Source organism: Haliotis asinina, chromosome 8 (genome assembly GCF_037392515.1).
Source record: "Haliotis asinina isolate JCU_RB_2024 chromosome 8, JCU_Hal_asi_v2, whole genome shotgun sequence".
In the NCBI taxonomy this organism is placed as follows: Eukaryota; Metazoa; Mollusca; class Gastropoda; order Lepetellida; family Haliotidae; genus Haliotis; species Haliotis asinina.
In genome coordinates, this window is record NC_090287.1 from 9,684,326 (window position 1) to 9,709,845 (window position 25,520).

Sequence of the window (25,520 nt, forward strand, 5' to 3'; positions counted from 1 at the left end):
GAAGCAAAAGCTTTCTTAAAATCGACAAAAGCTACATACATTTTGTGTTTTCAACGGGATAAGCATTTCTGAATCACTGCATACAAAGTGAAAATATGATCTGTAGTGGAGTATTGCTTACAAAACCCAGCTTGAGTCCCTCATGTTTGCCCATTTAGACAGTCGGCTATTTAGTATAGACGTGAAGTCTTTTCCGAGAATGCTCATAAGAAATATTCCATAATAATTATCGGGATTGTTAAAGTCCCCTTTCTTATGAATTGGGACAATAATAGAAGACGACCAACTGCGGGGAAATACTCCTTTTGCGAACAAACTATTAAAGCATTTATTGAGAAATGGAAGAATTTCTGTAACAGAAAATTTAATCATTTCAATAATGATACCATCAGGACCAGCTGTTTTTCCACATTTTAGTTGTGAAATAGCATTTGTGATTTCATCATCCGATATAGGCGAATCTAGTACAAATTCATCTACTTCATCATAGCGCCCATTAAACTCATCCGAAATTTCTAAAATTTCTTGGTCAGTCAAACTGATCGAGCTCTGCATCATTCGAGAGAACATTCCTGAAATGGATGAGCCACTCAGTTTTGGAAACTGAATTTTGTTGAGAACGTTCAGTTTTGATATGTCGAATTTCTTTCCAGAATTTAGACTAGCAATGTATAGAAGTATTTAGTCTATTTAGTTTATTACATCTGAGTTCATGCTTAAAGTTCCTGTAACATGTCTTATACCTATTTCGCTCTTTACAGTAAGTTCGTCTGTGACTATCAGCGCACTGACGTTGAAACTTTCTTAAGGCTCCACATGCATTTCTCTTAGCCAATTCACATTCCAAACCGTTTATATTTAGGATTGTCTTTGTACGCCTTTTTCACACATTCAGCAGATTTCATTATCATATCAACGAGATCATTAATAGCACCGTCGATATCGGCCTCCAGTTTAATCAGCAAGTTTTCACCAAGTTGGCCCAATTTCTGACGTAGAGTATTTAGAAATGTAGTACAGAATGATTCGTTCCACAATATCTTCTCTGTATTAGTTGGTTTGTTATTAGACGCATTTGATGTATGGGTCATTTTGGGGAAACTGCACGATAACTCGAGTGGAAAATGATCTGAATCATAGTGGTCACCTACATTAAAGTGTCGACAATATTGGAATAAGTCTGGGGAGCAAATAAAGTAGTCATTTACACTACAGCCTTTCTCACTACAGTGTGTATACTCACCATTTAGGTCCCCATTCACTCTACCATTAACTATGAATATATGGAAGGCGTAGCACATATCTAGCAATATGCGACCAAATCTATTTACCATATTATCTTGAGATTTATGATTCTCAACTGCAGTGTCATCATCGTCACAAAATGAACTAAAGTTATGCAAGTCATCACTAGGATGTACAGGTGGATTACTGAGTTGACCAGTTCTAGCGTTCATACCTCCACATAGCATCAGATGTGAGTTACTGACCTCTATTACATTATCAATTAGTAGCTGTTCAAGTTGATCAATACTGCAACTTGAATCACAATTGTCATAGTATCGTCAGCCAATGGGGGGTATATGTAAGTGCATATCAATTTTATATCTTTATCGATGGAGAATATTTCTTTTGATAAATTTACACAAAGAGCGTTATCAATATGCAATTTTGACAACGTACATAATTTCTTGATTGACTCATGAATGCACAGGCATATTCCACCGGACAGACGACCAAATTTGGACAGTTTAACAGCAGGGCAATAGAATATGTCGTATCCGTCTAACCAGTTTGCATCTAAATTCTGAACAAATGTCTCTACTAGGCATACAATTTTGAATTTCCTGAGATAGTCAGTGAAGTCTGGATCTATGACTTTACTTTTTAAACCATTTACATTCCAGCACAGGAAAGTGAAATGTTTGACTGTATTGCTTTCACACGATGCACCGTCACGACCGCGTGCAGTGTTAGACGAGAAGGATCCCTGTGGAGATTGCTCCGGGCTTTGGCCACACCGCTCGGCACTTGCACCCTGAGCAGTAGCATCTTTACAGTTCAGTGTTGGGATCCTCGTACCAGTGCTACGTGAAGTATCACGCTGATGCGAGGCTGCTGGAACACTACCTGTTCGAGGCACTGACACAAGTTTGCCATTCTTAAAAAAACGGGACTGGCCTTCTCCCTTCAGCGTTTGTAGTTGCTTAGGTTGGCGTGTTGTTAGGTCGCTCGCAATTCCATACCCGTTTTCTTTCAGGATCGCTCTCACCTTCAGCGCTCAAACCTTGTCGTCAGGTGCCTGCAGTTTCACAATCATTGGGCGTGGCCTGTCAGTGTGATGGCGTTTAGCGCCAAGACTGTGGGCCCTGATGATGTCATATGGCTGCCATGTTTTGAATGTGACATTTTCATTTAAAACATTCAGAGATGTTTCCTTACACTCAGTAGATTTCTCATTTTCACCCTCTGGTATGCCATATATAATGACGTTGTTCCGCCGACTGTCGACCCCAAGTTTGTCGAGTTCATCGTCAATGTTTGATAGATGATCTACCTTTTCAGAATCCACATCAATATCGCTGTACATAACGTCCTGCTTATCAGTGTGATCATGTCCGCACGTATATCACTAACTGATTTCTCAAGTTGGCTGTATTTGGTGTTCAGACTCACTATTTCAGTTTTCACAGCACTAATTTGAAAAGTCAGATCAGATCTGACGTCACGTAACTCTTGTAGAATTGTGTCTTTAACTTGATCAAGAGTAGAGGGCCCAGGGTTACTTTCAATGTCGTTAGAACACATAAGAATGTATGTAATAACACCCACGGGTAGAGAGTGACCTCTTGTCAAACACTTTTCACGTGCGTGTGGTGCACTGTTACAAGACAAAGCCTGGTCACACTCAAGTGAACTGACATCACAAGAAAAACATAAGAATGTTTCAGAGTAAGCACCTGCCAACATATCATGGGTATCACTTGATGCATAATTACCGCTTACACTGGAAACTGAATTCACCAATGACCTGACCCAGAATAAAATTGGAAATCTCATACTTGAATTATATTTTCTTATAATAATTAACGATCCTGGGACCCTGTAAAGTACTTTCATTTTTTCATAAACTGATCCCCTACACAAATGTGAAACTGCTTCTGATTTGACTACTTTACTAACTGTCTTCCCTGCTTGTCGCAGAATTAAATGATAGCTTGTTGGCAACACAACGTGATTATCACTGACACACAGAATGAGTGAAATGATGCATACTCACCAACTGACTCTACTGGGAAGTCGAAGTGGAGCTCTGACTGTTGACGTTTACTGGACCTTAGCTTCCCAGACATGTTCACAGCTCTCACATACTCTGTCAAACCAAACCAGAATTTTAACAGGGTGGACATTAAGTGCTGGTCCCATGGACAGTAGCTTGTAGAACTAGAGATGGGTGACATCATTCTATCCAACATCTACTCCTCAATGTGAATTTGTTTTCCAATGAAATAAGCAATGTTAAGATCAGTGTTCCTCTGTGTATCTGTCACTGAGGCCATCAGATACGGCCATAATATGAAATGTTTAGGTGACAGTTCAAAAAGTCTGATGTTGGATTATAATCTGAGTTCGGAAGATAATGTAAGGTTCTATTCAACAAAAGCGCAATAATCACAGAAATATATGCATGATCAACACATGGCCTGCATAAACTGCTCTGAGGAGGGTGCAAGCAATTACTAGACTTAGTGTTGTGTACAGTTGTATGATTGTGTGTGTTTGTGTTTAGTTGTATAAATAAACGTGAAATCTTTCTGCTCCTAAGTGATCTCGGGCCTGTCACTACCTGGGTGAGTCCATTCAGTGTAACAGGGTTTCAGCAATAAAATATCAAGTTTCTGATACAGTACATTAATGAAGAAAAAATAATTAACTATCACTTCATATGATTTCACAGTACGTTTTCCAAAGAAACATAACTTTAAAAAATTAGCCTAGCCTTGCCCAGCCAGAGAGCTTGGCATACAGAGAACCATTGAAAACTGTACTTACTGTCATAACATACCAACACTGTGTCTTTCTCCATTTGTGTCACATTTACCACTGGTAACAACTCTCCTGAAACAAAGATAAATTAATGTAAGTACCTCTAGATAACATTTAACAAATCCACATTTATAATTACTTAACAAGTACTTCAAAACAGAATCACCAAGCTGCACACTCTTCAGCCCATAACGGACAAACTGGACAATGCAGAGCAACAGTTTGGCCAAACAATATAAGCATGAAATGAGAAGGGCATGTTTTAGCCTCATTCCTTCTTCTGTTTTGAGGAATTTAAAAAAAAAAGATAAATAAATAAATACTATCGAAAGGTGGATTGCACGCTGTTTACAGCAATACTGAAGATGTATTCACCAGTGACGAACAGAACATACCTTACACCTACATGTACACATGTGGGGAACCAACTTGGGACATGGAAACAAGTAAACACTTGTTTTTAACTATTAACATAACATGTAAGAAACAGGGACTTTCATGATGTTAGGCTTAATTTGGAACACACTGTCAACCTACCGATGTACAAACACCACATTTAATAGAGGCAATTGAGACACATGATATACTCAAAACTTATTTCATAAATATCTGGATAGCAGCAAGTGAATACATGTTTTTACTACAAACACTCTTTCACTCTGGAATGAGTAAAAATACAACTATCATCCTCCACTAATTTAATAAACCCAGCAGGTTTTGTTACACTCAGGAAATTACAGTCCCAGCTTGTATTGATTCCCAGCTGTCTTAAACAATCAGCTGCACTCTACTTCATGTATATCTTATGACTTGCCACAACAAAGATCATCAATAATTCATACAACTACCTACAGTCTTACATTTACGACCATGATCACGGTTTCGTGAGCCTCAGTGGATTGCATGCAAGGTAGGGAATGCTACCACCTGTTGTTACTTAATGTTATTATTCCTGTAATGGGGCAAATACACAAAAACTGATGTGTGATTATGTTAAAACCTTGAGTAATTCGCTTGGGAAGTTCTTATGATAAGCTCATCATGTATATTTTATGTAGCTTCAGATACGCTCTACATAACTACTACAAAAACTGCTCACTTCAATTCTGCATATGCAGCAAAATCAGAATTCTGTATAATCACTTACACTAGCTGAGCATATAAAATCTATGAAACTACTACCATTGCAGGCAAATTCAATTCTGTCGGTTTCGCAAAAGCTGAATTTTGTATCATCATTCACTTCAAAGACAAGGTGCACTAGAATAGTTCATTTTGTTTGTGCGTGCTTGCAAGTGTGACAGGAAGTCATTTTCAGATGAACCAGCAAGGTAAAGCCCAGCAACATTGTGCTTAGAACATAGAAGTTGACATCCATAATACTCTGTCTTAAACATTTTCAGAGGTCTAACTTTTTGCTGTCTGAATCCTACAACACATGGTTTCATAGTGACACGGACTACATAAAGGACAAATGACTGTACCTGTAAAATCCAGATCCGTAAACCAGCTGGATGCAGAGTTGAGATTTATCACATCAAATTTCACATGATTTCTATCAGTTCTGGAAAACAAAATAAATATTTTTCTATTATTTTTATTTTCAAAAATCATTCTCCTCCTCTTTTTTCAACCAGATAAGCCCCTCAACATCATAGTGAGAGTTTAGCTCTCTCTGAAGACCACAACAGGGACAAGACTCTCAAAACGACGTCTCCGACATCAAGAGCATGACTCTCTCAAGACAACAGTAAGATGTCAACTTACCCTTTCCTCACACCAAAGCAGACCATTGGGTACTCCAGTTCTGGACTGATGAACATCTCAAACACATCCAACCGTGGAGGCATTTGTTCTATGTCAAATGTCTGAAACAGTGACATTGTTTATAAGATTAGAGCCTTCGAATGAAGTCCACATAAACTTTTCTTCATGTAATGACTACTTTTGTTTAATACATGCAATCACAAACATAGGTATTAAAAGACCATACAGATACTATATATCTTCTTTTTTTTTATACAGATCACTCTGAGCTCTTTTCTTTTTTTGCTACACTTGGGACCTTGAAAAACTGAGTGAGAGTACCCAGGATTAATCAGGCCACTGTAAATCAGTGTCCAGCTCTTTGAAACAGTCTTCTCACCTTCAGCAACATGAACTTGTTGAGAGGCTCATACCACTGCATCAGGTGCACCCCTGTTGGCAGTGCCCCACACAGGTAGCGGTAGCCATTGTAGGGATTGCGTCCCACACAGCATCGCATACATCCTCTTGTGTCTGGCACTTTTACCGTGGGCTGCAACTTCCTGTACAGAAAGAATTGAGTTGGAACTGTCAATCTAAACTTGACATACCAAGATTTTCATTCCTGCCAACTCCACTACCACACAATACACCACACAGCAGAATTCTCAACCTGACAACAAAACATCCTGTCTCACTACAAAGCACCCTATCATTCAGTTCTTATGAAGTAAAACACAAAGCGTGTGCCTTAATTCACCACCAATCACCAAATTATTCACATAGAAATGCAATTTTTAAGATACAATTGATATTTAATACTTATCCTGACTCATGCTTTATTGCTAATCTCCCATTCCTTCCAAAAGGCTAATGGAAACTTGAATCCCTTCAGATGCCCTTGAAGCCAACATACAATCACTCACCTTGAGCCACCTCCTCTTTTCCCACCAAAAGCGCCCACAAGACTGTACCAATGTCAAACCTCACTCTCTCTGACAATATGCCACCACACAGGCCTACAGGAAAGTCTGAGTGGTGAGAAGGGATGGTTGGGAGGGCTTCATCTCATGAGTCAGGATAAGAATAAAATATCAATTTTATCATAAAAATTACACATTTTTCCTTATCCTGATTCATGCTTTATTGCTTACCAAATCTGACAGAAAAGGTGGTAAAGAAGTAATCTTAAAAGATTAAGTGGATTTAGATATACTAGATGCCTTGTTGTCTAGATATCCGGAACAAACCATACGTTAAGGTACGTAAGGACTATTCCAAAACTGGTGTTGCAACCCATATGTTAGGGTAAGGACTTTACCCAAACTGAGTTCACTCATGTGTTGACTTAGCTTGTAAGACAGGGAACATGGACTCTTTGACTGTGGCAATGGATCAGTTGCTTGATGTCAACAAGTCCGCATGACAAAGTGAGATTTTCTTTGATGTTGATTTGCCATTGCGAGTTGCTGTGCTACCATTAGAGACCCATTTTGATGTATACTGGATAGATCTTCCATAGCTATATCTCATAGATATAATCAACGAGATCGAGAAGTTTCCATGGAGGGTGAGTGTTGAGGCCAATGGTAATGGAGGTTCTAACCCAACTGCTCTATATGCTCTTACGATCACTGTTCAGATCCAAAAGGAAGGTGTTGTCCGTTAGACTTCGACAGTCAATGCAGGAGACAAAGGGCTAAACAGACGCTTGAACTTCCTTCTTCTCGCAGCACTTCTTTGTAAGTAGATCTTCAAAGCTCTTACCATACACAAGGTCAAGTTCTGGATCCTGGATAGTCAATAAAGCTGGAAAATGAAACTGATGATCTGGTTGTCCTGGTATTTGATTCTTCCTGATGGAGTCCCATCTAAGTCCTAGGTTGAGAGCAGTGTGGTTGCCAGCTTCGGCTAAAATCTAAGGCGTGGATTTCAGACATTCTGGCTGCAGTTGCTAAGAAAAGCAGAAATATTGTTTTCTGAGTGAGCCGTGTGGATCAGGTACTGGTGAAATGAAGGTTGTCATCTGACTGTTGAATTGGGTTGCAAATAGATGGCTGACTGTTTCTGTTATCAACTGGAAGACTTCTACATGAAGCATCCACTCTGAGGCTGACTGACATACCGGCCCGGATAAGGCAATTGCTTGGACATTCTTTGCGCCTGGTATGTGGCAAGCCCTGACCTTCAAGCTGATATCTTCCATGATGTCAAATAACGCTAATTGCAGTAGGTGGAGCCTTGCAGGTTGTTTTAAAAGGCCACAGTTGAGTTTTCCATATGTATCATCAGGGCTTAATTCTTCAGTTGTGCTTTTCAGTGTCAAACTGTTTCTTTTACTGCTTTGACTTCTAACTGGTTGATGTGGAGGCTCCCCTCTTCTGTCGATCATGTGCCTGCACCAACTTCGTCGTTGAAAGGCACCCTCATCCTTGGGGAGATGCATCTACATAAAGATGGAGGATGTACACCACCTCTCAAACAAGTTTGACTGCAAACATTCAATCTCACCATCCACTACACCAGGTAATGCTTTAGATGTTGTGACAGGCTGAACTTCTCCGTTTTGTTGAGATTTTGATCAGGAAACGCTGTAGAGGTCTTCACTGCTGCCTTCCTCCGCATGTAAGATCCTGTGTCAACATCAGTAAACCTAACAGATGCTGCCATACTCTGAGGTTTAAAGGCTTGCTGAGGGCTTCTGGTATTGACAATTGTATGGTCTTCCATCTGTTGTCTGGAACCTGAATTTGATTCTCTGTACTTAAGAATCTTATGCTCAGGAACTTCAAGTCTTGCGATGGTTCCAATTCTGATTTCATGAGATTTACCAACCAACCCAACTTCGTCAACAGGTTGATGCTGCTGTTTGAGTAGATCTGCTTCTGATGTGCCTGTATACTGTCATCTAGGTAAAAGGCACTGTGTAGTCCATTCTGATACAGGTAAGTGATGATCAGTTTGGTTATTCGCATAAATAACCACGAGACCAATGAAATTCCAAATAGCAGTACCTCCCATTGGTAGAGTTTGCTGTTGAATAGGAACCAAATATATTTCCTGGATTCTGGATGCATCAGGACATGGAAGTATGCACCTTGCAGATCTATACTTGCCATTAAGTCTGGATTGGGAGGAGATGTTTCGGTGGGGTGGGTGGGAAGATGTGTATCATCTTGAAATTATCTGGTCTCAGTTGGCATTCTCTGTTGAAGTGTTTCATATTGTATATGAGCCAGAACTTTTCTTTTGAGTTCTTTTTGGGCACATGGAAGATCGAAGAATAGAACCTGGGTGAACGTCTGTGTTGATCTAGCACTTCTACAGCTGCTTTCTGTAGTAACATATTGATAGCTTCTCTCAACTTGATCTCTTTAGAACTACAGATGTGTGGACCAACAGTGTGCTGGTCAACGGAGGCTTCCACCTCAACTGGATCTTATAGCCTTTACATGGAACATCGACAATGTTATCATCTTGCAGTATTCTCCAGTTCTTCCAATACTGCCCCAGACGTCCATCCACAATTTACGGTTCTACAGGAACAACTGTATGTGGGAGTGACCAATTGTTCCAAACCTGATCTTCAGAACCGTGATCTTCATGCACCCCTGTAGGAGCACCCTCGGTCAGAATAACTTCCATTGTTGGCACAAAAAAAACCCAGAGTAACCGCAACTAGAGATTTCGACAAAGGAAGCTTCATGTAAACATCTGGCCATGTACAGGAGCTCAGCAACCCTTGATGATGTAGGAGTGTAATACCTGCCGATGTAGAAGCTAAATGATCTGAGATAAATCCTTATCTTCACCCTGTGAAACAAGTGCATGCAGAATCATCCGCTTTTCTCCAGTCTTGGGATTCTTTAAGACACTTAAAAGCACCTAATTAATTGCCCTCGATCTCGCTAAGATGAAGAAAGCCCTTTGGGTTGTTGTATCAAGTTGGGCTAACCTCTTATCTTTGACTCAGTATTTTCGCGACTTCCCTTACCTCTGGTGCCTTCATAAGACGTTTCATGTTGTGATGTCTAAATCTTCTTGGACTAAATGCAGGAGAATGTTGACCCTGAGTCTTTGAAGCTTTACCAAAAGCTGCTTTCAAATTATCAACAACGTCGGAGATGGGCTTCACTGAAGGAATGGGGATAGTCTCAAAGTCGTCAAACTTCATGCAGTATGTCTTGGACGGATTTGATGTCTTCGTCGGAGATGATATCGGGAGGCCATAACCCAAGATAAGACTTCAGCATCTGGGTAGATATATGCCGCAACTTCAACGTCTTCGTCAAATACAAATGATGACACGCAAGCATATCTTAAACGATGGTTGCTGATAATGCAGTACAAGACCGCTCATCAATACCCCGCTGACGACTGAGGGAAAACTCGCCAGAATTTGGCCTAATATTCGAAAATACACTAAAGATAAGCCGCGAAGGGACTCAAGAAACACCGCCCAACTGTTCCCTCAGGCAATTAAGTAGATAGTGAGGTCTGACATGTGTGCAGTCACGTAGGCTCAAGGGAAGGTGACTCAAGGTGAGTGAGTGTACGTTCGCTTCTTGGGAATCTGACGAGATTCAAGTCTCCACTAACCGTTCAGAAAGAAGGGGAGATAAGCAATAAAGCATGAGTCAGGATAAGTGAAAATATGAGATCATTAATTCAATGAAGACAAGTGAGTGAGTTTAGTTTTCTACAAAGCTTTCAGCAATATTCCAGCAATATCAAGGCAGGAAACACAAACGATGGGCTTCAAAAACTGTACCAATAAGGAGTATCAAACCAGGGTCTTGGGAGTGATGAGTGAACGCTTTAACCATTAAGCTACTCAAACATCCCCTATTGAAGACAAGAATTCGAAGAAATAATAGGAACAGCGAAAAAGGAATGCTTACCTGGGTACTAATTTTTCTGGAATTTTTGTCATATTCAGTGAAAATCTACTTGTTTGTTTACTATGGAGCATCATCAAGTCGTGCCTATACAGGTGGGGTGTTCTCCCTGTAAACAAATCACCATCATCATCATCATAATAATCACTGGTGTACCAGAGTAGTTTGTCCAAGACAATGAATTTGGCAGTTTGAACTCAGTACTACCAGTGGACTAAGATGGAAGGAAACACACAATGAAGCCATAAAATTACCAACACAACATGATTTAAGAAATCAAACACCACTGCATCTACCTGCAATGTTAACTTTTAGCATGTCATGTTATCACATACAACCAGATAACACTAAAAGAATGTGCCTCATAGGTGGTACAATGTTTGATGTGTAGATTGAACTCAGAAAGTTCATTACATTAGACAGCATAGTCTCTCCTTAACTGTCATAAGTACAGAGTACACTGAAGTCATGGCACACCCCTAACATTTTCACCCACATAAATCAGATATTTCATTCCGATGTGATACTTCTTTGCATGAACATAGGAGCATGCGTGGGGAGCCCGGTGCATACATTTACCAACAAATCCAAAAGAATGATGCGTAAGTTCTCCGTCAATTGTTTCTTAAATGAATCACCTTCATTTCTAAACCACATTCTTTCAGCACAGGTTGTACAAAATATTTGCAAGATACAGATATGTGCCAATATTATCCTCCATTCAAAACTGGCAGTTTGTGTTCATTTTTGAGTTACAGATCTGGAAAACGAACATAATGTTGTGTATGCTTCGTCTTCCTCCTCCTCATCACTATCATTCATTGTAATCCATGCAGTGATCATCCATTAAAAACCTTTCTAAGATATCATCTAAAAGTTCATCATATACAGCTAGTACACAGACAACACATAGTCTGCAATGGTGTAATATTAATGAGTAGATTTATTCATGCAGATATGGATTGCAGGGATGCAAACTGGCACTAGTCTACAACCCCAGGAGCAGCTTACTGATCATCATTTTCTACATCAGATAAAATACATAGGAGACTCTGGGACTAAGGTGAGTGTATATGTGTAAAGATTTATCTTCCTACAAGTTATTGCTTCAGAATATAGGGGAAGGGCAAGATGTAAGTACATGCGGATTGTGCAAATAGGCGAGGGACAATTATACAAGGGCATAGCCAAGTCTATAACACTGCCACATCTATTGATCATGTGGACAAAATCATCTACGAATGTAGACATAGCATAAGTGTGTAAGGGTGGGGCTCACCATTTCATATTTTGGCTAGAGGCATCTGGGATATTTTTTCTTGAAAATGATTTTATAGTTTTACAAAAAAGAAAATGACTTTTCACTGGACATTATGGATGTCTTAAAAATTTGATGTAAACATAATGGTTTTCAAATGTCCTTATTACTATGCAACAGATAACTGCAAAACAAACAAGTTAAGATACAAAATTATTGTTTTCTGACCATTTCTCATAATCATACATCTGCATTGCCAGTGTCATAGATTTCAGATTGTTAAATTTTGTTTAGCTAATCTCGATTTTCTTTTCTTCTTATTCCAGGTTGTTTTTAATCAGTTGGTCTTGTGAACTAAATTGAAGGCTTAATAAATGCAGACTACTGTAATTATTTTAGACTACTGACCAAACAACAGGGAATTAATTTTTAAATATGTCAAGTAAGTTGCTTCTGATCTCATGCAGGTACTTCTAGACATTGACACATGTACAGTTTAGGTGATTGACATACAATGAACAACAACAGAGTTTAAATACGCTGAAAGTATACATTTCCTGTGTAGCAGAGCTCCAACAAGAGGAACCAACCTGATATAGACATGAGGACATCTTTTATCACATACAGCCATACACATCGTCTTGCTTGTAGCTGAAAGAAAAAATTGATCAAGTGTCAAGGATTCACAAGTTGAGGAAAGGTACAGTTCCCAAATATGATTCACTTCAACAGAATTGTTAATACATGTGGCATGTTCATTCAATCATGAAACTTGGATCATATCATGCATACTAATATAGATATATATTAACTACTTAATGAACAATGATAACAACTTGACATCTACAGGAATGAGTTTAAAGAGTGAATAAGTTCCTACATAAACACTTACCAATTCAAGTGTTGATTCATGAATCTCATTGAGATTAAGTGTATATAAACCTTCATTGGCACCTATCAAAATGTACTGATCTGAAAACAAATAAAGCCCCTTTCATTAAAACATTTCAAAAACAAATTCAAAACCAGACAGACTTAACATCATCAACACACTGTTCCAAGCAATAGCCAGCAACTTATGCCAAAGGTGCAAGGAAAATGATTCCATTGTTATCTTAATAGAAGGTACATCAGTGTGTGAACTTATCATAGCAATCACTGAATATTATCTTTAAGCAGTTTTCAAGACAGGGACCACAATCGGATATTTCTTCTGTATGAGGCACAGAGCTCCAATAAGCACTATATGACAAACTTCTAAAACAATATATTTATCTGTATAAGCTCCCAAGCTACGACTGAACATCAACTTGACAGATATTGTTCGTCTGTATTGTCAATGTTTGCAGTAAAAATAAACAATGAAGAAAGGGTATAAAATAAGTACTTATAATAATAATTAAAAAAAAACCGGTCTACTTTTATCAATGTCTAAAATGTGTGTGATGACAAACTTATCACCCTGTAGCTGGTTTTCAAATACACCTTACATTTGTTGAATGCAAGTCAGAATGCTAATGTTCGAAAGATATCCATGTTAAACAGCAACCAGGTATATGAGAGAGCTCTACCACCTCATCTCTCCTCCAGCACTTCATCAGCTGATGTCATTACACTCACCTCTGTTGACTGGATGCACCCAGCTAGCCGTACAGTTAATCTGGAGTGGACAGCCATTGAACACCTTGGAGAAACATGCTCCCATCTGTAATGACACAAAAAGTAAGTTTGATGCCAAATCATTTAACGATGAGAAGACTGACAACTGGGCTAAAAGCTACCACAGAGATGCTGCCATTTCAAATTTTACCTGTCCTACCATGACATGAAACAAAATACAAATGTGTGCATGTGAGAAAGTGATGAAAGTTAAAATGCACATAGCCTTGAATAAATCAACAAAATCAGTGCAAGGGATGTAACTTGCAAATATCTAAGGGAGACAACTCACGACAATGCATACTGCAAGATCACAATTGGTCAGGATCTCTTAACATTCTCAACCTCTCTCATCTTATCAATCTACCTTTTGCGGTATCATGTTTTGGAATGTGTCTATGGTTAAATTCATACAAAAAAATCTTGACACTCACATGAACTTTGGGGGTTGGTGGAAGACCATTGCTAACCGGCCTAGATTGTGTCTAGAATGAAAAAACAAATACATACAATGCTAATTCTTTGAACAGCGTTTAAAACTGATCCTTCAGAAGTTGATACTCATAACATTCTTGCTTTTATAATTCTAATGGTACTTTGAAAACCATACTGTGTTTTCTTACAAAAGTGTTTCACCATGATCTTAACCAAAAATAAAACAAATTTGCAATGAATATTTCATTATAAGTCTATGACAATAGAAAGTATAACTACTCCCAAAATACTTACATCTGTTGAATCTGATTGCTGAAATAGAGGATGAATATAATTTAAAAATACATTCCGTTCAAGAGTCATGGTTAAAGCCATGCTGTGTGACTACAAAATGCTTGTCTCACTACTCAGCAATATTGAAGATGAATTACAGTGACCTATACACAAACCCTTGAGGTACACTTACAGAATACCGGATACCTACCAGCCATATTCTTTTGTTCACATCCTCCTAACCTAACCCTAACCTTACCATAACCTGAACACTAACCCTAACCCTTACCCTGAACCAAAATAACAAAAAAAAACGCTTGCTTTCAAAGATGGCAGAAGGTATCCTGATATACTGTAGTCGTACCTATGTTGACAAACCAGTGGTTGAGAGCATGACCTCCATCTGTTCTGGGCATGATAACACAACCAGCTAGGACTCACACTACCATAACAATTCTCACAATAGTGGCAACCAAAAATCCTAGGCTTAAAGTGTGACACCCTCATGTTCATTTCCTAGACATGTATTGAGCATGGGATTATTATCTCCTTACATTCCCCGAAGGCCAACATGAATTCACAAGCTGAACTTACTGAATCCTTCTTGATCCTCCTCCGAGGGGGCACAGCAGGAGGTGGTACTCCTTCTGATACTGGAGACATGCCATTTTCTGTGTGGGGTAGGTCCCCATTAGCATGTTGGCGAGTTTTGGGGGGAAGCTCCGGTGGTGTTTCATCTGTGAATTCTGCAGGGATGGTAGCATTAGGGGTGAGAGTCAACATCCGGTCGATGAGGGAATCGATGTCCGGCCCACTGTCCACCTGCTGGTCAGTGGGACTGCCTGTCTCCAGCTCATGCTTCTCCGCATGACCTCCTGAAGCTTTTGGAGGCTGAACAATAAAAGTTAATCATTAAAGAAGTTGAACAAACTATTTCTCACTTGAGTAGGTCATTCAAAATACTTAAATAGTCTTTGGTGTCGGTCATCAATACATAAGGCTAGACCAATTATATTTCTTGTTTTATGGATCCGCTGGTTGTATCTTTCTAAGAATAAGCAAAAAATAACTCATATTCCCCACTCAAAATGAAATCCTAATATCTTTATTTTCAAAAAGTGTAAACTGAAAAGAAAATGCATTTTAAACTGTATTTTGCCAGATATACACATCATAAACTGCTGAAAGTAAAATGCTTTTATTATTAAGGAATATTTCTTCAATTGATGATTACATTTAAATTTTTTACCCCTCCTGCCTTTGTGTTTTCTGAGGATAAAAAATCTGTAGAACAAATTGTAAAATTGGTCTGGCCTATAATATAATCGCAAATTTCAAGCATGGAAAACCTGCATCTATTTTCAAAGGAGAGTTATCTCAAATGAGTAAAAACATGCTGATAAAACTGTTGATGTGTTTGAAGCAGTTCCTGGTGAAAACATGCCTATCATAACTGAACAACATTGCAGGCTTTTTGTGGCATTGGTAAATGACACAAGACTTTGTTACTGTTGACCCCAGGGTCAGAATGCAACCTAAGTGAATGTGCATGTTGGCTTTTACAAGCTTTTAGAAATATTCAAGCCATAGGGGACCAGGGGATATCAGAAATAGACTTCAGAGATTGTTCCCATGTGGGGAATAGAACCCAGGCCACCAGTGTGATGAGTTAACACTTTGAGAACAAGGATAAACCCTTCATTCTTCAGAACTGAATGTGTCACACTGTCACCCTATTGTTATGAGCGTGAAAATGCTTAACTTGTCAATTTCAAGCTGTTAATCAGTTGTGACCTTTACTACATTAAGCATGTTGCAATGGGTCAGGTCATTCTACTGAAACTTACTGTAAAATAACATGCCCCAAAAAACTATTAAAACTGTAAATAAAACATTCTTAATATCGTTGCATTCAGATGAGTGATCTTGCAAATAACCAAATCTGGATCAAACAATACAGTGCTTCGATCTAGGCAATTGGGATAAAATGGCATGCATCAACCCAGTCAGCAAGCCTTACCACCCGATCCCATTTTATTTGCATCTTACAACAGCATGGGTCAATTCCAACCCAGATCTTCACAGGTCAAAACCAGATGAGTTATGTACTGATCAGATGCTATATGCTGATATTCAATATTGGAGTATTTGCTTGAAAAGCTATGGCACAATGGCTGATAACGACTGGTGAGCCCCAGGAAAACTAGTGGTTGACAACACAGATAACAATCCATGCCCTTGATGTATGATGAGACACGTCTACGTGTTACATTTGGATAATCCAATAACCAGTTTAGCAACAAGTTTGGTTAATGGACATGGTCTGGCAATGTATCACCAGGATTCCATCAGCATGGCGGAGACCACGTCTTAACTAAGGCTGCAGCTTTTCTCACTAATCTGATCCCAGTCTAGCACATATAGACATGGCCACTGATCCATTAGCCTGAGACAAGTGAAAATCCAGAGATTACTTCTGACTTTCCTGAAATCTGCGGAAAGCTGGGCTGTTATGTTCAATAAATTACTTTGGACACAACATCCCTCTCTGTTTTGAACAATAAGACTTCATAGGACCCACCTTTGGAGGAAGGGCTGGTGGCTGGACTGGTAATGTTGACCTGAAACAGAAACCAGAGGTCAGAACACTGCAATCATACCTTAAGGGCCCAACTGCAAGATGACTATTGTCAGGCTTAGCTGAAGTACTAGAATTATGCCTTCATAGCACTCTTTTCAAGGTCGTTGAATATTCCCTGATTTTCAGAAAGTACTATTCAAACCAGGTTAAGCTTGTTAAAAATTATTCATTTAATATGAAATAACTCAATACTGAAATATTCAAAGACACATGAAAGAAAGCTTGTAGATTCATTAAACATTGAAGCAGGTTTACCAAGAGATCAGTTTGTGAGTGGCACAAGGACATAAACGAGTCATGAGTCGCTGCTTTCAGTACTTTGTCATGACTGGCATGTGTATATTATGCCTGGCCAGCTTCCACAAAGCATTAGGGACTGGTCAAAATTCTATGATAAAATGAACAACTATCATCTTAGCACTACAGTCGCTTATTAAACTAGGCCTAAGATGATTTAATTGCCTTATACTGTCTTAATGATACATAATTTTCATTGGTGAAAGGCCAAGGTGTATTAGACATTAGTGACAGTGGTTGTGTATCTTGACAACATAAAATAGGGATCCCTATATAACAAACCACCCAGCCACCACTAACAAGCCCAGGGCTTCTATATGTCTTATTACAATGTGACAGAAGACAGCTTGATCTTGAACTCAGCTACATGTAATCACGCAAAAAGTTATTCTTGTTAATTTCCTTCAAGATTTCGAGGACAGTAAAGAAAATTCAGCTGACACTACACTTAATTTTTAGCATGGAAGGTTTAGCGATGCTTTTCCATGTCACAGACAAATAGATGATATCAATAGTCATATTAACAAATATTTTCAAAAGTATACAAGCATAAATTTACATGTTTCAATCATTGATGATTTTTGCAAATATGACATTAACATTCAAGTAAAACCTTTGTAAGTTTGTTTTTATCAGATATGTACAAAGGCCTAAGTACAGAGTAAAGTCAAGTCATCACGCTCATTGCAGACTAGAATGCTTGCTAGCTACTACAAGCTAGAACACTTCCTAAAGGAATGTTCCATGTTATAAATGTGGAATACAGCAGCTGAAGGCATTTGCTTCAATAGATGAGTTCACACAACAAATTACATATGTTGTATTTAAAAAGGCCAGACACGTCTTGTCAAGCAAGGTTGTCAGGAAATTATGATAGTAAAACAATACCTCAAAACATGGTTCATATGAAATTTAGGAACAACACTTTATTTGACTCCTATCTGCCACAAGCCTATCTGACACAAGTCCACCTATGTACATTTATCAGTCACCATTTTAGAAAGGAATGTAATTATCGTACCATAAAAAATATTGGACAAACAATCATAAATATTTTGCAAAATTAATCAGATCAGATTTAAAATGTGAATGTTAGTTGAGAGAAATCTACAATACGAATACTGAAACATTGAACATTGAGTGTGAGTGAACATAGTTTTATGTCACATTCAGCAATATTCCACGTATATGGCAGCGTCATTTAATGCCAGATTATTAATGGAATGAGTGTGAGCGGTTTGATCACAGTGAACCGGTAGGTGCTCTGCATAAGTGAACCAACAAACCCACTTCACCATGAGCGAGTTAGCACTAAGTGCGGGAATATAATTTCAGCTACAAGTCAAACATTAGCTATATTCAACAAAAAATTATGTTTCAATTTGAATCAAATAAAATTGATACAAAAATATTCACAATAATGGAGTAACAGTAAACAATGAAATTAACAGTAAGAAACAATATGAAAATTTCATCCTGATCATGAACACTAACCACAAACATAGCTAAATGTAAGGATACATCTACTTTTGTTTACTGTTTAATGATGGACTTAGCAATATTCCAGTTATGTCATAGTGACTCAAGACAATCCTGTGATTGAAATCATGAGCAACCTCACATACTCTGGCATATCACAATAATAAATCAGCCAAGTTTGATCTTCGAGTCATTGCAGTCAGCTAGTATCACAAGCATAGACAGCAGCAAACTACTCTATACTTATCGCTAGCTAGAAGCCACACTCTAGTAAGTCAGATGTTGTCCCCATATGGATAACGTTGACAGCAACAAACCTGGGGCTCTTTTCCACCTTAACTAAGGTCAACCTTAACTCCCATTCTTTAACATTGCACAGAGGTTACCTTCTGAATTACAATCACGTTAGTACATTGTGGAAGGTGGTCCAGAACTTGGACAACAGCTAATTCATATCCTTAACAGAGAAGGAGTTTAACACCTCTGTTCTAACGGTTCACTCTAGCTGATTCACCACACATAAAACATTCTTTATTTGTATAATTGTTCTTCAAAGGCAATATCAATGTGGTCTGTAAATATGTGTACCTTAACTAGACGTGTGATTAACGAAAGCATATGTCAACTCAACTGATATCCTGACTGAGTCATTGAGCAAACCCACAGATTCTGTTAATCATCTCTTACATCATGCCTGGATTACTAAAGGCGATTCTGACTTATCTTCACATTAAACAAATACCTAAACTAGAGTGAGTGAGTGACTTTAGTTTTACACCGCACTCAGCAATATTCCAGCTTTATGGCAACATTCTGTAAATAATCTGGACCAGGCAATCCAGCGATGAACAGCATGAACATCAATCTGCGCGATTGGGAACCAATGACATGTGTCAACCAAGTCAGCAAGTCTGACCATCCGATCCTGTTAGTTGCCTCTTATGACAAGCATAATTGCCTTTTATGGCAAGCATGGGCTGCTGAAGGCCTATTCTACCCTGGACCTTCACAGCACAGACGCGGGTCCGAAAGATCAATAAACTAAGTCCCGGTTTACTATCCAACCCCCTTAATATATAAATTATAAACATGCATCACCAAGTCACGGCAACGTAATCGAAAACAAGACAATTTCGCACTCTTCATTGAATGTATTGTATTTTAAAAGTCTCACAAGTATCAGAAGCTTCTGTAAACACTTCTGATGTGTGTGGGAGGCATGTACACAGGCCTTTCGAGGGGATGCACTTGTTGTTTTTTATTAAATCGCCAAAGACAGAGTTGCTGTGCCGCAAGTATACAAAACTAGATCGTCAGCGACATGCTTTATGACCTCCGGGAATCTGATTGGTTAATAATGCAAACTGCAACTTCACGTGGATAGGTGTGTTTTGTACACAATAGTGTTAGCCAATCAGATCCCCGGACCTAGTTTTGACGACCTAGTTTTGTACACTTCCGGCACAGCAACTCAGTCTTTGGCGGACTTAGTTGAATTTTTCGGACCCGCGGTTGGCGCCTGTGCTTCACGGGTCCCTAAACTGCAAAGTTTTTGTCATATGAATGAGTGAATCTTGTTTTCACAATAATTACAACTACAAGACTTAAAAGGAATGGTATACAGCTGTTAAGCTACATCACATTTGTCATGGCAACTTATTACAAATATGATCCCAGGCAAGACGGAAGTAGTTAGCATGAACACAATCACAACTAAAAGTGATCCCACCACCTAGAGAATGATCAACTGAATACAGAGAGCTCTGAACAAAAGATGAGGCAGAATGTGAAGCGTTACCCTTTAATTGTATAGTATCTGAAAGAAAAGATTTTATGTTCACTTTGCCATATTGTACTTTCAACACTTTCAAATACTTCCCCTGACTTTGAGAATCTGAATTTCATAAAGTATCAGATAGGAATTATTTGTATACAAAAATAATATGAGCATAATCATCATTTAAGAATATTTCTGGCAAACTTTTTATACAATTAATATATGTAAGAAGTGATAAGCACAAGCAATAAATGGAAATATTAAATTTGAAAAGAACTGAACTTTCATTTTAACATCCGGCTGTCCGAAGAAAATGCTAGCTCAGGGCAACCAAACCTGTTTCACATGTTTGTAAAGTGGGTAGACTTGTAATGACAACGCCACTGAACATGTCATTGCATGAAAAACAAGAAAAAATATGTAATTCCAAAGCTTTGAATATAATCCCCATTGGGTTTTGGTTTCACAGGAAGTGGGCTGCACAAAACCAACACTTTTTTCACTCAAGCCTTAATGTTACAAATGCATTACAAAATGAAAGGATGTACTACAGACAGGCAATGAAGAAGCTAATTGATAGGGTTGCTTCAACAGAACACAGATGACTATAACCTTAGAGGCCCACACCAGACAGTGCACAGGTCATAAGGAGATGTACATTTGAGGAAAAAATCAATTAAAACTAAGATTTTCTTAGAGGAATGTTAAGTTCTTTAGAATTATGCTACCATAATTTTACAAATACCAATGTTAATTAACCAGTGTGTATAGTCTTACATGACACAGTGACTTGACTTGGGAGAAAGAGAACCCTAAGAATTACTTTCCAGTGTCCCTACTGGACTTTTGGCCATACAAAGTAAAGAAAGAGTGTAGAGTACTCTTAGAGTAGAGTTATTTCCTATATTAATGAATGGAACATTCTATGTGGTATAACACCGCATTAGAATGTGGCATTATTTCTGACATTAATGCATGTGTCATTCTATGGGGTACAATACTGTATCAGAAAGTGGCATTATTTCTGACATTAATGCATGTATCATTCTATGTGGTACAATACTGTATCAGAAAGTGGCATTATTTCTGACATTAATGCATGTATCATTCTATGTGGTACAATACTGTATCAGAAAGTGGCATTATTTCTGACATTAATGCATGTATCATTCTATGGGGTACAATACTGTATCAGAAAGTGGCATTAGTTCTGACATTAATGCATGTATCATCCTATGTGGTACAATACTGTATCAGAAAGTGGCATTATTTCTGACATTAATGCATGTATCATTCTATGTGGTACAATACTGTATCAGAAAGTGGCATTAGTTCTGACAATAACGCATGTATCATTCTATGTGGTACAATACTGTATCAGAAAGTGGCATTATTTCTGACATTAATACATGTATCATTCTATATGGTACAATACTAAATCCAAAAGGGGCAGTATTTCTCTTGATTAAGAGACAAACAATCTTGTACTAATGTGGGATTAATATTTGCATACCATGGTATGTAAGCTTGCGAGTTACCTAAATGCTATGTGCAACTCGGCATGGCCCTTCTGTATTTGATATAATCTCTTGCACTCATGCATAACTCACTAATGTACTAATGCATATTACAGTCTACCATCATGAAAGCTGTGTATATCCTAGCATGTCTGCATTACACACTGAACTAAACTGTAACGGTATGTACAGCAAGCAAATATCAGTTCATTTCCACATGTGTGTTATCATGCTACCTTGTACATCTTGCACAACATTATCCTGGACACAGCATGTAATTAAGTAGAACATACCAGGGGCAATGTGTTTGTATGTTTTAAAAGCCTTATTCAGCAATATTCCAGATATGAAAATGGCAACCTGTAAACAATCTGGACCAGAAATATCAATAACTGATGTTTAGAACAATGATCCTGGGTAACAACTGCAGAAAAGCAAGATGCCTCTTAATACTAGTGACTAGTTGCAAAGGGATGAAGCAACATTCTAAAACTGTACTGCCATTCAGACTGGGATACTAGTGTATGTAGCAGGAAAATCACTGATTTGTACTCTATGAATATGACCAATTACCCTTGAACCTGTCATAGGACAAAATGTACTGAACCTTGTCAATCTGGACAGTGTGTCAATGGCATGTAGTTGAGGTGTGCAGCAACTTTAAGTCATACCTGTATTATGATATTTTGCCTGATACGGTCACGGTATTTGTTATGTGATATCAGAACATCCATCTCAGATATAGACAGAACTCTGATCAGTTATCACTACAATCAACCGGGGTTTTTTTTGTTTATTATTATTTACACTGGAATGATCATACATATCTTACACACGTACAAATAATCAAATAATCATTCTACATCTAAAGCTTTGTTAACTATCCAATTTCAGTATGTTACTGAAGGACAGTGGAGCTGGACAAACCTCTTCACATTCACTTCAGGATGAGTGAGGGAGATGCCAGTTTGAGTAGTATTGCTGTCATATCACTGCCTGTGTGTCAGTTTGTTATGGGTCAAATGATGCAAGTATTTGGTTCCTACAGTTTTGGGGAACCCATGGGAGAACAAGGTACATAAAAATGTACCTATGTTTAGGGTCCCTCACACACAAAATGAGTTCATCTCTGTACCCACAGGAGATCCACCTTAAACTCAGGCATCTTCACAAAGGGTGATCATTTACTAGTCAGGAATCTAATGAAGTGATTATCCCTTGACTAGTGTGTACTGCCCAATGTCATGAGCAATAAAAAATATAGGAGAGATTTCAAAAGGAAGGGGTATATAAGAATAACAGCTACACAATGGCTAAATAAAATTAAACAAATAAATACATCAGAAAACAAAAAAAAAGAGAAAGAAAACAACTGGGTCCAAAATACAAAAATGCAGTTCTCTTATATAACACATAACATGCTCCTCCAACATAAGTCAAAGTTCCACATTATAATCTTATGACTATGATTGTCATAACTAGAGTCTACAATAACCTGCGGCTATAGAAAATGATGACGGCTGAAAAGTTTCAGCATTCCGTGGACCTACATATGATCCTAATCTGGAGATCTAGAGGATTAAATAAACTCTAGTAGGTAGCAGAGTTAGACAAGAGATGCTACAACTGTGAAGCTTGCAGTGGTAGACGAGACAGAGACGATGGCATGCATAGGGAACACAACTGGAACAGAACAGGGACAGACAGAGACCAACGTGTAACCCTTACTGTTCAAAGTTGACTTCTTCATAAACTAAACTACTTCGATGACCCCTGGAAGTGAAAGGAACTGTCCTGAGTCTTGAGTGCAATTTAATTAAAATAGGATGTTACTCAATATGATACCTCATTACATGAAGACCTAGAAAACCACCACATTCAGTCAATGACCTCTGAAACTATATCATTCTCAAAAGAAGTGAGCAAAGTATTTAACAAGTTTAAATTCCATATTTTGAAAAAGAATGTACAAAGTCAAAACCAAATGGAAAACAATATCAGCTGCTTTATGTAATAATGGAAAATGGAAAAAAAAATTCTGGAATAAAGTAAGAAAAAATACAAAACTGAATTATTAAACAAAGTACACTTTACTCATATATTTAGAATGATGGGTCAAAGTTTAGGGTCTACTGGACGTGACCTCCCTGTAGGTGGGTCAGATCTTCAAACTTTGCCACATCATACTGGGGTGAAACATCTGATTTAAGTCGACTAGCGCTTACACAGAGACTACTCTTGTAGATGACTGCTGGTCCTGAAATTATTTTCTGACCTGTGATAAACTGCAAGAGCATTGTAACCGATTAACTGATTTTGAGGATAAATAATATATTTATTATAAACATATCTTGAACGATTATGACTTTAGTGAAGTAAATCTAAAGTATTAGTATTAACAAGATTAATGTTTAACTGCTGAATGTCTGTGAATGAATATGCCTCATGATAAAAGGGCAGATGAGGTGATTTCAAGTGGATTACATGTACGATACTTTGGGAAGGCTGCCTGTATGTGTTTATCATTTCCAACATGGTCAGACATTATCAAAACATATTGAGAAAAAGATATTGTATTCATATATTAGCCCTTGTTAGTACATATCAAACATATTCATAAAAAATTTGCACATTCATTAAGAGTTATGGATATCCAAAGCAGAACGTAAATATGCTCATTGTTTTTTTTTCCATTTATTAAATTCTTTTGTCAAAGCCCAAGAATGCTGCATAATAATAATAAGAAAATTTCTTAATCATATTCACACATTCTTAAGCATCTTCTTATTGGATATTTCTATCACCAGCTAAAGACATTATGGTAATGAGAAACACTCAAAAGTACCACTTAGGGACATTGCTTCCGATATTGCTTCCGGCGTTGTGTTTATGTTATTACCAGTGAACTACCTATATAGCTGCTGTTGTTTCGCGAATGGGCTGCATTTGTTTACATTTGAGATGCTATTTCTTCAAATTTGCGGTAATTCCTTCAGTTACTTGGGGGGGCTGCGGACATCCATTTTAAGAGTATGAGTCCCACGGACCCTCAAATACAGGATCCGAGGTAAATCCCTTTGTCTACAATTCTGTTTTCTAGAGCAGTGAATATTTTTTATATTATTTGTGCAAGTTTGAGTCAGTGCTTATAAAATGATTTCAAACTAGTATATCTACCCTTAATGTTTTTCTAAGACGATTTTCTAAGTTGCATGAACTGACTAAATTCTGGGATTCATAAGTCATTGACATTACAAAACATGCTTCATATTTTAAAAACATGTTAAGTTAAAATTGTTATAAATAAAGAATAACAGAACAAAGGATTCAAAATCAAACAGAACTCAGTCCAGTAACTTAAAGGTTGGTTAAATATTAAGAAACGGAATTTCAAACAATATGTCCTTGGTACTGAAGTGATGAGTGACTTTTTATGCAAATCTTTTGATAACTTAACACAGTAAATGGTCAGTCACAATACAGCTAAATCCCA

General features: G+C 38.0%; 1 protein-coding gene across 6 annotated transcripts in view; it reads right to left on the reverse strand.

Annotated features, from left to right (window-relative positions):
- The window catches only part of LOC137293543 (mitogen-activated protein kinase kinase kinase kinase 5-like), an 82,331-nt gene that overhangs the window by 27,660 nt on the left and 29,151 nt on the right, over nucleotides 1-25,520 (reverse strand). For 3 of the 6 annotated variants that reach the window (XM_067824167.1, XM_067824166.1, XM_067824164.1), the window contains 13 exons: nucleotides 16,898-16,937; nucleotides 14,911-15,207; nucleotides 14,338-14,355; nucleotides 14,043-14,093; nucleotides 13,570-13,654; nucleotides 12,842-12,921; nucleotides 12,540-12,600; nucleotides 10,695-10,800; nucleotides 6,194-6,356; nucleotides 5,815-5,915; nucleotides 5,532-5,611; nucleotides 4,054-4,119; nucleotides 3,281-3,373 (listed from right to left, as the gene is read on the reverse strand). In XM_067824167.1, the coding sequence (XP_067680268.1) occupies nucleotides 3,281-3,373; nucleotides 4,054-4,119; nucleotides 5,532-5,611; nucleotides 5,815-5,915; nucleotides 6,194-6,356; nucleotides 10,695-10,800; nucleotides 12,540-12,600; nucleotides 12,842-12,921; nucleotides 13,570-13,654; nucleotides 14,043-14,093; nucleotides 14,338-14,355; nucleotides 14,911-15,207; nucleotides 16,898-16,937 (1,241 nt within the window). Of the gene's footprint in view, nucleotides 1-3,280; nucleotides 3,374-4,053; nucleotides 4,120-5,531; nucleotides 5,612-5,814; nucleotides 5,916-6,193; nucleotides 6,357-10,694; nucleotides 10,801-12,539; nucleotides 12,601-12,841; nucleotides 12,922-13,569; nucleotides 13,655-14,042; nucleotides 14,094-14,337; nucleotides 14,356-14,910; nucleotides 15,208-16,897; nucleotides 16,938-20,531; nucleotides 20,550-23,755; nucleotides 23,801-25,520 lie in introns of all 6 variants that reach the window. The other 3 variants (XM_067824165.1, XM_067824162.1, XM_067824163.1) reach the window with 2 other exon arrangements.